Source organism: Culex quinquefasciatus, chromosome 3 (genome assembly GCF_015732765.1).
Source record: "Culex quinquefasciatus strain JHB chromosome 3, VPISU_Cqui_1.0_pri_paternal, whole genome shotgun sequence".
NCBI lineage: Eukaryota > Metazoa > Arthropoda > Insecta > Diptera > Culicidae > Culex > Culex quinquefasciatus.
In genome coordinates, this window is record NC_051863.1 from 64,597,320 (window position 1) to 64,612,348 (window position 15,029).

General features: G+C 37.3%; 2 protein-coding genes across 14 annotated transcripts in view; one reads left to right on the forward strand and one right to left on the reverse strand.

The window, feature by feature from the left end:
• Positions 1-15,029, reverse strand: part of LOC6054024 (ensconsin) — a 160,453-nt gene that overhangs the window by 133,527 nt on the left and 11,897 nt on the right. The gene's annotated exons all lie outside the window — the stretch shown is intronic.
• Positions 10,235-11,865, forward strand: LOC6048849. Its single transcript, XM_001865662.2, has 3 exons — positions 10,235-11,079; positions 11,136-11,337; positions 11,394-11,865. The coding sequence occupies exons 1-3, from the start codon at positions 10,262-10,264 to the stop codon at positions 11,622-11,624; spliced, it is 1,251 nt and encodes a 416-aa protein (XP_001865697.2). The 5' UTR covers positions 10,235-10,261; the 3' UTR covers positions 11,625-11,865.

Genomic DNA, 15,029 nt, shown 5'->3' on the forward strand with positions numbered 1-15,029 from the left:
AGCAAACTTTTCAATCAACCCCAAAACATAACCTACAAAAACCTCCCCAAAAACGCAGTTCAATATCCTGCAATCGATTGCGCGAGGTCGGCTCGGCAAGTTACTCTGTGTAGCGTGTACTACACAACCTAGAATTCCCTCCTCACTTTGTGACGCAAGCGGCCACGAATGTGGCTCGTTGCCAGAGAGTTTGTAAATCGGCAGAAAAAAAAATACAAATTTAACCAACAAAAAACAGGGTCAACACCACGCCACATCAAGGTTGGTGCCTACCCCCTTCGGGCCGAATGTCGCGTGTGTTGACAAAAATGTAAAACTCCAGCAAACGACAACAACAACAACGAAAATCTTATCGAGTCAATAGAAAGGCATTTTCTAATTTCTGGAAGCATGCATGTGTTTGACAATTTCCCCCTATTTTTTGGAAAACACAAAGCAACGGATCAATTAAATTCCAATTACGGAACTGACTGGGAGATTCTTCATTCGTACATGGGCGGTTACCGCCTGGAGGAATCTGCCAGATGACCTACTTCTGTTTTTTAGCGTTTCTTTTTTTTTTTTTTTTGTCAACGCAATTTATAGGGGAGCATGCTTTTTTGTTGGTATTTAGAACCAAATTAAAGAATTTTAATTTTTTTAAGGAAGAACACGATAGGAAGTTCCAGAAAATTTAAAACTCTCAACAAATTTCAAAACATTCTTTGACTTAATTTTTTTAAAAAGGTAATAAATGTGACACACAATAAAAAAAAAAACTAGAAAAACGAAGTTGAAAATATTCAAGTGTAACTTAACCTCTTTCTATATAATTTTATTTAAGTGTACTGCCCATGATCGCATAAATGTCCCATATGCATTTTCATCACTTTTGAGTTATTGATGCAGTTTGGTTCAAAATCGTGTGCTCTTTCAAAAGAGCCTATAACATCCAGTACTTTGTTCTAGAAATCAGGAGGAAATCCAGTTTTTTCGTGAAAACTTAACACGTAGCCTTATGTGTGGGACAAAATTCAAATGCGTTTTTCTCAGCTTGCTGTTTTTGCATATGGGACATTTATGTGAACATGGGCAGTGTAGTACGATTAATTTCATGGAAAAATATAAAAACTGTACCAGTTTCAAAAACTGTTAAAATTTACTTCCACTTTTATGTAATTTTACTTTTTACACAGTAATTCACGTAAAATTACATCACCGTGTTTCTACTTTAAAAAATAAACTTAACTACAAAAATGTGAGAAAGATTCTTGTGATACAAAGATTAATATTCTCAACATGTTAAAACATTCAAAAATGACCACAATTAGTCACCTCCCCCTGGGACATCATTTGGGTACGGCGACCGCAGTATTCTGTTTGCTTTACGAAGTGCTGCGGTCTGCGACAAAAACAATGTTCCGCAAAACAACCCACGATGACTTCTGCTTTATGGCTTTATTGTGGTCAGTTTAACGTATTTCAAGAAGAGTTGAGAGTGCCTTTCAGTGTGCTTGATCATACGAAACCTTACAAAAGGTTTTGGTTACAAATTTGAATTTTATCAAAATTTCTTTTGCCAAAAACTGGCGGAACAATTCAAAACTCCGTATAGCACGAGTCCGATGTTTGAAATGAAATTTAAAGTGTATCAAATTAAGTCCTTTTCAAATGTTATCCCCCTTTCCAAAAACACACGCATAGCGTCGATTGTCAACGATACGTGTAATTATTGGATAATTATTCATTTCCTGGCCGTTTTGTTTTTTTTTATTCATACATGTAGAGTATCGTATGTCATACCTAAGTCGAATAGCCGAAACAAAAACAGTTTTCGCCTTTGACACACACGCAATGCCAGACACACCATCGATCGCTTATTTCATTTTCTATTTTAATTTCAAGGTGCGTGGAGGGAAATTGTTATTACTTTCGCCCATTATGAGATGCTGTCCCCGTAATTGGGTTAACTTTTTTTTCATTACTCTACCACCCAAAAGCGGCCTAGACAGATGTCGCATCTGCGTGACTTACGGTGTGTCGCCAAATTTGTTGACGTTTGATGGCAGCCACGTAATAAAATTACGCGTAATTAGTTACGTGAACGGGGTTAACATACCTGGAAAGAGAATGTGGATATTGCAGATTTACAGTATGAACAATAGCTATGTCTTTGTAGTAAATGGCAGCAACCCTCGAAAATGTATGAATTGTAGTCATAAAAATATTGCCAACACTTAAGGATTTGGGCAAACTATCATTGAAATGTACAAATAAGATCAGCTTTGCTACAAACTATATTTTCCTATAATTTCACTGCTGGCCAGCGGAGATTGGATTGGAACACACACAAAGAGACACATTTGAAAAGGACTGTTTAACTTTTTGAGCAAATATCTTAGATATCAATCGGTAAAATTGGTAAAAGACATTATTGCATGCACTTTTTTCAGTTAATTACTTAGCAAAAAGTAAATGAAAAAGCTAAAACATAACGTTGTTAACCAATTTGTCACCGTTTCTTGAAACTCGTAGAGTTCTCACGACATAGTTGTGCTATTAAATCTTATCCTTAGAGGACAAAGAAACACCCCCAATCAGGTGCAACAGTTTCGCCATGTATTATTCTGATATTGAACTACGTCTTCGAATTAATTCAACACTTCAAGCACCAAGCAGAGAATTTCTTCAAGATCTTTAAGGTGCCACCTGGTGCAATCAACGTTGTTTATCCCTTCGCTTGTTGGTAGCATCAAGTGCGACGAATTCCCATGGCCAAATGATCCAATTACCGGTGTCCTTTGAACACCTTCCGTACGGATGCATACGGCGGATTCGTCGCCACCTTCTGCTAGAAGGAATCGAAAGGCAATTTTGTTTTCCCACATTTTAGTGCAATTTACAATGTGCAATTTAATGTTTTGCTTTATTTCTACTTTGTAGGCACCAGGATGAGCGGAATTCCCACACCCAGAACTGGACATCGGCATACGAGAGGATAAAGAGCACGATTCGGTAGTAAAATGGTACTGCGTGCGGACTGAGAGGATAAATCCCGAAATTACCGAGAGTACTTTACTCATGGGTTCATCTTCAAAAAAAGTTCATCTATCAAAAAAAAAAAGTACCGGTTCCGAGACTCGAACCCAAGACCTTCGGCATATTCAACCGTGCCTTTGCCGTATGGGCCACCATGGTTCAGTGACTAAGTGGCGGTCATTTGTCCATATAAGCCACTCGATAGGATGAACTGTTCCAATGAACGAATGAACACGCGAGAGGATTATACTCTCGCAAAATAGCACTTTCCTCACGTTTCTTTTCGTGAGGACTATCCCCTCGTTCTTTAACTTTTCTAACTATTCGAAAAAATACACTAAAAGAAAAAAACACGCGACTTTTATGAGATTTTTTGATTTTTAAGTTTAAAAGTAAAATTTAAAAGTGAGCCCACGATTTTTTTCGTTCAAAATTTTTGTGAAAATTGTCTAAGATTTTACAAAAAGACTCACGAAAAATGCAGGATGTTTTGAAAATGTGTTTTTTTAAGAGCTCTAAACGTCAAAATTTTCAAAAACCGAAAACATAAAAGTCTCCAAATTGATCACTGTCCTTAGTCCAATCCTTGTAAACTTACACAGAAAAAAAAATTGGGTAAATTTACATCATTTATGATGTACCAAAAGTGCACGCCATTAATGATGCGAATTTACATCAAATTCATTTGAAATTTAAATGCCATCCGACGTAAACTTTTTGAACAAAACTGGTTCCAAAACATGTAAATTTCCGATGAAACTAACGTAAATTTACAAAAGTCAAAAAAAATTTTTGCTCCGTTGAATCTAGAATCTGATGTAATTTTCAAAAGCTTTCGTAAATACCAGTCCAGAAAGATTAAATTTTAACTTCAATTTTGATCGAAATAGGTTTTCTAGATTGACCTGGATTAAAACTAACCATTCTGTGAAGTGATAAAGAACAAAGCGTTTCAAAATTACATCAAACAATAGATTCAACGGAGTAATACACACATCTGTCTGAAAAAGGGTGATTTGTCAAAAGCGAGTGTTTTTTTAAAGAAAGTGATAACTTCAATGCGGAATGTACTCAACTGAAAATAACTGTTTAGGTTTAGCAGATGAATTTGAGCGGGCTTTCTCACACACTCCTGAAAACGACAACAACAGCCGCCAAGGGAAATGGATTACAGGAATCACAAACCTCAGACCCCCCCCCCCCCTCCCTTTATTCATGGACGTAATTTTCGACAAATCCTTATTGCAATTTTCCACGAAATGCAGCAGCTAACTGTTGTGTCGCGTCGCGGTGTCTCACCTGCCGTTGGCTTCCGTTGTTTACTACCGAATGGTGCTTATCGGGAACTTACCTCACAAATTTACAAATACCACGGTGACAGGCTTCTCTAACACGATCGTTCCGGTTTCCGCGATAGCGTTTTTTGCGCTTGATTCTAGCAGGAACGTAACAGATCATCAAAAACTAGATCATTGTTTGGGGTTCGTCATCCAACAGCCAGATTTGGGTTGCGCCAGTGGCCGCTGACTCAGCAACGAATTGCTAAAATACATTAGAAGAGGATTTTTTTAACTATTTGCAGAATGCTTTTTTTAAATTATCAATTTTACTTACGTCTGCAGTCATCCTAAGTCACTTTATGTTGGTTTCACTTTTCACAGAACGTCGAAAGTGGATTCTTCGGCATTTCACTGTTTTGCCTTCCTCATTTTGATAAATCAGTACAACGCACGCTGATCAAAATACATTATGCTGAAAAATGCAGCAAATTAGTACCAATCAGAAGAGATTAACTTTTAAAATACCTTAAATTCAAATTCAAATTATCGAAATCTTGTCCTCCAACTCGAATCAAAGCAAAATAATTGACAACTGCTGCCATGATCAAAACAAAACAAAACATTCAGTACACGCTACACGAGTACTACGGTGAACCAGCATAAATTCTTTATGAAAGAGGTACTAGAATAAGCAAGGCATCATCCAAAAAATACGTTACGGGCAAAGAGGAATGAAAGAGAAGGGCTGCGCAAATTCTAACAACACAATGTAAATGGGACAATGTGAGTTGGTAAGCAATATTGAATCCTGCCCACTTCTAATGTAAACATCCACTGACGTGTGCAGGACACACTATTTGTTTACAAACTCACATCGGATCATTTTCATTATTTGCTAGAAATCATGACTTATTTTAGTATGCTGTATTTTATTAATGCAATGTAACGATTTTGATCGGCGCGAGTTCACATCTGGAGTTTTTTTAAAAGGTCCAATAAACCAAATTCCCAGTTTTTGCTTTTTGGGTGTTTTTGAAACCGCCTTGAGTCATGGGTATAAAAAACCACCAAAAAGCAAAAACTGCAAATTTGGTTTATTTGACATTTAAAAAAAAAACTCCAGCCATGAAAATATACTAGAAACTTCAAACATTTTACCAGTTGAACTATAATCTAATTTATTTTCTAATCTCATGCAAACAACGGTATAAATAAAAAAATCCCACTGGCCGATGCAATTTTTTAAATGTTTTTGTCCCTTGATTATGGCAGAAGTCGGAGGAGAGCAAAAAATATAAATTTAAAAAATGAAATGATTTTAACAATTAAATTAAAATATTTTGTGAAATGCTTTATATACCAAATAAATTATTGTTCTGCCCTCTGATTTTATGCAGTACGCATATAAAATCTATGAAGATATTTATTGAAATTTATATATATTTATATATTTATTCAAATTTATATGTGGAGCATATGAGGTTCATTATGAAAGCTCAAAGTTATTATTACGCTGATTTGAGACACAGTTATGTGCAGTTGACATATAGAATCAATCATGATATTAGTTTCAGAGTAGTTTTGTTAGGGTGACATAAACTTTAAAAAATACTTGCAACGACAACAAGAAAAAAAGTGCATAATGAATTAACAAGTTAATAATCTGGTTAAAAAAGATTTGATTTTTTTTTAAATAAATAGTTAATTGATAAAAATATTTCAGTTCAATATTTTTAGAAAATATTTGAGTAAACATGTACAGATATTACCCCTAAGATCAATGTATAACAGTTGATTTTTTTTTGCCCCGAAGGAGCACAGGAGCTCCTCTCATAAAAGGCTGTAAAATAGATCAAACATGTTAGGATTTTGTATTCAACATATCGATGCCTAGAAGCAACATTATTTACAAAAAGGTCAAATCTAGCAAAACAATGTAAATGCCAATGTGAATTTGTAAATAAAGAGTGTATCCTGCTCACGTCAGTGGATGTTTACATTAGGATGCGCAGGATACACTTTTTGTTTACAAACTGGCCCATTAGCATTGTTTTGCTTGAAATTATACTGTAAAAAATATCCGAGTTAAAAAATAATTATTAAGTATGCAGACTGCAAACTCAAAAATAAGTACCTCTTGATTTGCGCGCATTGCCCCAGTAGGGTGTAGTATCAAAATCGATTTTCCAGCACAGCAATTTTTCAGTTCCTTTTGGGGTCCTAAACAACTCCCTAAAGTTTGGGCACGATTGGATTAGTCCTCACTTTGCGCAAAGCGATTCAATTTTCCATAGAAATTTGTATGGGAAAAACCATTTTTTTGAATTTTGATATTTATAAAATCCACGTTTCAAGCTGTACTAAAACCGGATTCATATTCAAATGCTCTGGAAGGTGCTCTACAACTTTCCCGAAGAGAGTATGGTGCTAGCATGTCCCTAAGAGAAGATACAGCGTCCTCAAAACTCGTCTAAAACGTGATTTTCGAGCAAAAAACATATTTTAGACGAGTTTTTAACACGCTGTATCTTTTTTTAGGAGCAAGTTAGCACCATACTCTCTTTGGGAAAGTTGTAGAGCACCTTCTAGAGCATCCGAATATGAATCCGGTTTTAGTACAGCGTGAAACGTGGATTTTATAAATATCGAAATCCAAAAAAATGGTTTTTCCCATACAAATTTATATGGAAAATTGAATCGCTTTGCGCAAAGTGAGGACTAAACCAATCGTTCCCAAACTTTGGGGAGTTGTTTAGGACCCCAAAAGGAACTGAAAAATTGCTGTGCTCGCTTAATTTGGACAACTTTATTTTTTTCCATACAACCATATTACACCCTATTGCCCCAGTTACGAAATATTCGAGCAGAACTGGTTCTTCCAGAATCCTGCTGGAATGGTAGAACATTTAAATGAATTCTACTTGAGCAATGTTAGAGTATCAAGCTCTGTTAGAACTCTGCCATAATCCTACTAGAACGCCGTGACTGGGTGAAATGATTGCGAGAAGTACTAGAATACACGGTAAAAAAGATACTTAGCGTAGATCTAGTATAACCCTTGGCTAAAACATTAAGAAGTTATTATTATTCCATCAGAGTGTCATCAAAGCAGTCATCAAACTTTTTGACCTGTTTGTTTTGATTTGAAATTCTTTCTATCGTTGAATCAATAACTATTTTTTAAAGCAAGCCGAATTTCAAAGCAAAGTTTCTAATCTTACAAAAAAGGTGAGCTCTCAACATAACTAGCCAACCAGATTATCTTACCGACTAGTTCTTGTTCGCATTAAGCTGCCAGGAAAGCTTTCACGGGAACAACCGGAACCGGAACGGATTTGCCAGTTACCATCTGAACAGCAGCTACCGCGACCGCCGATTCCTGTCAGCTTTCCTGCCAAAGGAGGCCGACGAGAATTCAGCCATTCCGGTCGTGTGGAACCAAACGTTGTTGTTCAGCAGTATGAGAATGCCTTCAAGAAGGAGGTGGCAGCTGCCGCAACTGAAGTGCTGCCGGAAGTCAAGGCCATCGACGAGACAGCTCCTGCTGCAAGTCTACGAATCAGGTTTAATGAATCATGTTATTTGTAAGTAATAATTGCATGCTTGTGAAAATTTACTTACCTGTGACTTATAAATTGCTGCATCATAACCAAAAAGAACAATCAATCCAAAGGTAGATCACCTGTAGATTGTTCCTGGAGCTAATTCCGACAAATTTGAGGCCGAAGCTATCGGCCCTGAACAATGTAAACAAACCTTGCGGATTGACTGCTCCTCTTGCAGACGTCTTCCGGAAGAAAAAATATGTTTGGTTTACAGCTGCAACAAAGAAACAAACATTTATGCCCTTAACATTTGCATATTGAACATTTTATCAACAAAACACTCCCGCAACACTCGCCACAATCGTTAGTTATGATGAACTGTCATAAACAACAACAGCCAATTTTTCGATTGAAATTTATGTGCTTACCTATTTACATAAAGCAAATTTTACATTGAATATCCATTTACATGCTATTTATAATTCATAATTTGCCAACTGACAACAAATTCATAATCATTTACATGTAAAACATGAATTACATTGAATCTCAGTTTACATAAACCCTGTTTATGTGTGATTCAACACTTTACGTTAGGTTTAAATTTTAAATTAGGCTACTTTACGTTAGAAACATCGATTCAGTGTCGAGTAAATTTACACTTTTTTTTCTGTGTACAGCGGTTTAAAAAAAAATGTCGAAAAAATGGTTTTTTGATGGTTTTTGACATTTTATATCTGACAGACTCGATCATTCAGTTTCGTGAATATTTTTATCGGAAAGCTCGTCCAATTTCTCATAAAATTGTCTTTGACCACCTTTCAAAATAACTCTTTTTTTTGATGTTTTAAGCTAATTTACTATTCAGGTTACTACCATCTACTGAAGTACACTGAAAAAAATATTCTGTTTTCAGTTATGAGCAGTGTAATTAACTTAAAATGTGTTCAAAGACAATCTTATAGGAAATTGGACGAGCTTTCCGGTAAAAATATTCACGAGACTGAAAAATCAAGCCTATCATTTGTCAAATTGTCAAAAACCATCAAAAAAACATTTTTTTCGACATTTTTATTTTTAAAACCGCTGTAACTTCACAAGTATTGAACTAAGGACAGTGGTCAATATGGAGAATTTTAGGTAAAATTGTCTGAATTCCTGTATTTGGTTTTTCAAAATTTTGACGTTTGAGTCCTTTAAAAAAACAGGTTCAGTAAATGATTTTTGTATTTTTTAGGTAAGTTGCTCCATCCTGAATTTTTCGTGAGTCTTTTTGTAACATCTTAGGCAATTTTCACAAAAAATCGTGGACTCACTTTTAAATTTGACTTTTAAACTTAAAAATCAAAAAATCTCATAAAAGTCAGTGTTTTTTTTTTCTTTCAGTGTATTCTTATCGGAAAGCCCGTCAAATTTTATACAAGTTAGTCTTTGACAACTTTTTGATACGATGCAAAGGCTTCGAGATACAGCAATATTTAAATTACGAAATACAATAATATTTAAAACACTTACGTACGCCCTTCTCAAATGTCATTATCGAATGAAACTGGTTCCATATACACAAAAATGGCTTACATAAGCGTAGGATAACATGTCTACAAAGTTTCATTGAAATCGGAGAGGGTCGAAAAAAAGTGCCTAAAAATTCCTGTTTTGGGCTGGAATGCTCAAATGTCTTTTTTTTATACGCCTGTTAGCTTATTCGAAAATTTACATAAAATTCGGGAACGTTCCGATTATTCTGTAACATCTGCAGCTTCTTTTTAAAAATAAGCAACGCATTGTTTCAGTAGCCAAAACAAACCGTTGCTAGCTGATTTGTCACAGTTGCATTAAATTTGCGGAATTCTCACGACAAAGTTGTGCTACTAAATCCTATTCTTAGAGGACAAAGAACCTCCTCCAGTCAGGTGTTTCCATTTCGCCAAGTATGATTATGTGATTGACGTCAGTCGAATTTAGAATCTTCTAAAGAATAATTAAGTTTTAAAAAATCGAGTAAACGATACTTTCATGGCCAAACTAACCTTTGAAGATCTGCTCTACAGAAACGTATGACGCATTTGTTACGATAAGTGTCACCATCTGCTTGAAGATGTCGAAAGGCGGTTTTGTTTTCCCACATTTTAGTACAATTTAGAATGTGTGATTTTCTGTAAAGCTGCTAGTTACTTCTCTGTAAGAACTAGGATAATCGAATTCCCACGGTCAAATTATCCACTTACTCGTATTCTTTGAACATCTCCGACACCGGAGTTGCTATTTTTGACACGTATGACGGATTCGTCCGATGTCACAATCTGCTAAAATGCATATGAACACAACTTTGTTTTCCCAAAAGTGTGAATGAAATGTGAAATTTAACTGCTTGTAACCAACAAGCCGGATTCAATTCAGTGGGCACCGTTGAACAACATGGAACCAACTCAAAAAGGTCGCTCCACAGCGATCGAAAAGTGGATCCGCAAGTTGGTGGAGTGCTCCCAGGATCCCTTCTGGTTGTTGGACAAGTTATTGGTTCTCGCCGGAGCTCCGTTCACACCCCGGAACCGTTCGCAACGCATCGTCTGGATTCTGTACCAAACAACGACCTATTTCCAACTGTCGATTTCCTTAGTTTGTTCGATCAGTTTTGTAATCTTCGAGGAAGATTCCGTGACAGTCATCCGCACTTTTCTGATGTTTCTTACGATGACTCTGAGTTTTGTCAAGCTACATTTGCTCTTGCAAAACAGTAGTGGAATCTCTAAGCTTCGAGATTTACTTGAAGCGCCCGGTTTCTGCTCTGGAGACCCGGACTTTGATGAATCCGTGCGGAAACGATTCAAGCGGACATCGCGAATGCTCATCATCACAATCGCTTGGATTGTAATGGTTCAACAAATTCTTTCTTGGATTCCCAGCGATACGCAAGGCATAATTTTCAAACTTCCTGCGTGGGTCGCTTGGTGCTTTGGAGATAGGGTGTCCTTAGTTATCAAAAACTGGTACATGTCCTTATGTTTTACAATTTGGTGTAACAAGCTGTATGCATGTACCATAACGGTAGTGGTTGTAATGCTTGGCCTCGAAGCAGAGCAAACTATTTTGGCTCACAAATTTGGCCGAATTCAGGATAGCTTGCAGAACCTCCGTCAAAGCTATTGGGACCGTGAGATTGCCAGGAAACAGTACTGGGAGCGTTTGAGAACTCTAATCAGGGTATCTTTTGACCAGCAGCAACTGCTTCTGAGGTATGTACAGATGATTTGTAAAGAAATCATTAAATTATCAAAGGTTTGTCCTGCAGACATCTCAAGGAGCTACAATCTCTCGTACAGAATCTCTTCTTCTATGTTTACTACTCTGCCTTGATTCTGTTTGGATCAGACATATTCATAGCTACGAGCAATCCTTCGGTTTTTATGTACGTCGCAGTGGCCGGAACGGTCCTTGTTAGTTCCTTGGAATGCTTCAGCCTGTGTTACCTGGTGGATTGTCTGAAGGATGCTGTATGTTTGAGTGACCCTTTCCACCATTCAATAATTAAACTACCTCCAATTTCCAGTTCGAATCGATATCCGAACACATGTTTTATCTGTGTGCCCGGCTTCCTTACTCGGAGGATCATCACAACGATTACTTGGACACGCGGGCCACCTTGCAGATCATCGCAAGGTGCTCTCGTAACGCCGTTACGTTTGGATGTGCTGGAGTTTCCGAAATTTCTATTGCCGTTTTCACGGACATGCTCAACATTTGCTACTCAGTGTTTACGTTTCTGCGTGAGACGATTTAAGGAAGCCGCCGCAAGCGGAAAAATTTCATATGTTTGTTAATAGAAGAAAACTAATAGGAGCACAATAAAGATTCACTAGATTCAGCACCTCCAAAAATATTTCGTTAGCATTTATTTTGACAGAATCTCGTATGAAATAAATCAAAGCAAAACATGTGTGGGAATTTAGGGCCAGCCATACTGGCCAGCCCTTGATGAGGGTGGTGATATTGAATGATGTGAACTCCGTCGATGCTCAGAACTAACTGCTTTTATTTTACTAAAACTATTCCAAGCGCGTTGATTCTTTACCTGCTTCGAACCCACGCACTGTTTATTGCTAAGACAAGACGAAAGAGGACGAGAGTAATAAAAACGAGACTCAAATAAGGACCTCATCGTTCCTTTTTCGTCTCTCTTTCTCCTCTTCTCAATGTGATCTTAGCATGTGGCCGTGATTGCCACATCACTCACCCCTATACTAAAAAAAGTTGTCAAACTTTTTTTTTTCACTAATTCCCTATTATTGAATTTATGTATTGATTTAACAAAATAAAACTGATTTGTAAATTTGAATTTTATCTGAATGCTGGATTATTTGATTTCTTATCTGCATTTCTTCCTTGTATATTTTTAATGTTTATTTCGATTACAACTCGTCTATGGTTAAATGCATTCCTTTTGTTTCATTATTATTTCCAATGAGTGTTTATTTTAATCTATTAATTTGTTTCCTTTCGATCAACGGTTTTGTTTAATGTTAACCTAACCTGAATTGCTTTCAAATTGAAATGAGAAGAAGACTCAGAGCAATCCTTGTTTGCAACATTGCTCTGATATCCCTTCCCCCATAATTAAGATTGAAGACCTCATTTCTGAAATCCAATAAAAAACAAAAAAAAAATAATATTCGAAGTTTTATGTCATCTTTAACAATGTTGAAATCAATTGATTTAAAGAGCTTTTTGTTTTATAACAAAACAACAAAAATGTATCCGAAAATTTTACCTCAGCAAAACATCAGCATACACTCCAACTCTATTTCTAGATGGTCAGGACATCATTTGTGAAAGCACACTAACCTCTACGGGTGTGTCTGCATTTAGCCAAGCAACTAGGGGAAATATACCCATTTTAATCACACTAAGCCGTTCGACCAATTCTCATCACTTTTGCCGTTTCTGCTATTAAATCAACATTTTCAGATGTTTCAACAATGGAGAGTTGCTTGCTCACTTTTATTTGAGCTATTTATTACTTTGGAACAGTCAAAAACACTTTATATAAGCTGTTATTCATGATCAAAGTGCTGATAGGCCGATAATAGAAATAGGCTGAGAAAGGGTATAGTTCCCCTACTTGTTCACAAACCTGCCTACCGTAACGACTGTCGTACATTGACGTTCAGTTTAAGTTTAAGGACTTTAGTCTTACGCAATTTTAACATGGAAGATCATTGACTCATTTTTAGAGTTTGACTGCCTTTAGCCGGAATTTACCCGTCCATGATTTGCTGCCTTGCCTTTTATTAATGAAAAATTGATTTCCAAAATTGTAAAAGAATCAATAGCTTCGTTGATGATTGAATGATTAAATTTGCTGAATTTACAAACAAAAATAGTTAATTCACTTTGAAAGCCCAATCAGAAAGTTTAAACTAAACACTCTCATACCTTAAATAGATCTTAAATTGTTTCCTGCCTTTGATGACTGACGCCAACGTTGTTGAAATGCTGTTCCGTTGAGAAATGTCCACGGCTCCGTGATGAAGTTGCAGACTCGATCTTCGGCTTTATTTGGTCCTTCTGGCTCCACCACGCTGATATCAACTTCCGTCGCCGGCGAAATACTTCTCAGGAACTCAGGAACACTTTCAAAATTACTTTAAAAAAACCTCGGTGTGGGTTTTTTCCGTTGCTGCCACCATTGTGGGTATTTAGGGCCAGCCATACTGGCCAGCCCTTGATGAGGGTGGTGATATTGAATGATGTGAACTCCGTCGATGCTCAGAACTAACTGCTTTTATTTTACTAAAACTATTCCAAGCGCGTTGATTCTTTACCTGCTTCGAACCCACGCACTGTTTATTGCTAAGACAAGACGAAAGAGGACGAGAGTAATAAAAACGAGACTCAAATAAGGACCTCATCGTTCCTTTTTCGTCTCTCTTTCTCCTCTTCTCAATGTGATCTTAGCATGTGGCCGTGATTGCCACACATGGTACAATACCTGTTGCACCTGCTTTGCCAGCAACATTGAGTGCGCCAAATCCCATGGCCAAATTATCCACTTACACGGGTCCTTTGAACATCTTCACTACGGAAACGTATGACGGATTCGTAAGCAGATGGTGAAGCATACCGGAACGCGATTTCATTTTCCCACATAACTAAACAGTCGCAAATGGAAAATTTCAATGATTTGCTACTTTTGCTACAAACTCAAGATTCAGTTCAGTGAACAACGTTGAACAAAATGGAACTATTCCGGAAGGCCCGTCTCGCCAAATCACGGCTCGACAAGTTGGTGGAGTGCTCCCAGGATCCCTTCTGGCTGTTGGACCGGTATTTGATTCTGGCCGGTGCACGTTTCACACCCCGGAACCGTTGGCAACGCATCGGCTGGCTTCTGTACCAATTCGTGACCTATTCGAACCTGAGGATTGCCTTGGTGTGTTTCATCAGTGCTGTCATCTTCGAGGAAGATTCCGTGAAAGTCATCCGAACTTTTCTAATTTTTGTTACGATGAGTCTGAGTTTGTACAAACAACATTGGCTGTTGCAAAACCGGGCTGGCATTGGCAGGCTTCGGAATTTACTTGAAACGCACGAATTCTGTTCGGGGGATGTGGACTTTGACGAATCCGCCCGAAAACGTTTCAAGCGAACATCACGAATGCTTATTATCACAATCTCCTGGATAATCACTTTGCAACAGATTCTTTCTTGGATTCCTAGCGATACGCAAGGCATAATTTTCGAAATTCCTTCGTGGATCGCTTGGTGTTGGGGAGAAAGAGTATCGTTAACAATTCAAGTATGGTACTTATCTATTTGTGTTACAATCTGGTGTTTCAAACTATATGGATGCACCGTTACGGCAGTGACTTTGATGGTTGGATACGAAGCTGAACAAAGAATTTTGGCTCACAAGTTTGGACAAATTCAAAACGACTTGCAAGAGCTTCGTCAAAATTATTGGGACTGTGAGCTTGCGAGAAAACAGTATTGGGAGCGTTTGGGGACTCTTGTCAGAGTATCTTTCAACCAGCAGCAGCTTCTTTTGAGGTATGTAAAAGTGATTTGCGTTGAAATAATTAAATTTCCACATGTTTGTCCTACAGACATCTCAAGGACCTACAGTCGCTGGTACAGACTCTCTTTGTTTCCATCTACTACATTGCCTTATTTCTGTACGGATCAGACC

Coding starts and splice junctions, on each gene's coding strand:
- LOC6048849 (XM_001865662.2), top strand. CDS start 10,262: ATGGAACCAACTCAAAAAGGTCGCTCCACAGCGATCGAAAAGTGGATC. Junction 11,080..11,135: donor CAGCAGCAACTGCTTCTGAG/GTATGTACAGAT, acceptor TTTGTCCTGCAG/ACATCTCAAGGAGCTACAAT. Junction 11,338..11,393: donor TGGATTGTCTGAAGGATGCT/GTATGTTTGAGT, acceptor TCCAATTTCCAG/TTCGAATCGATATCCGAACA.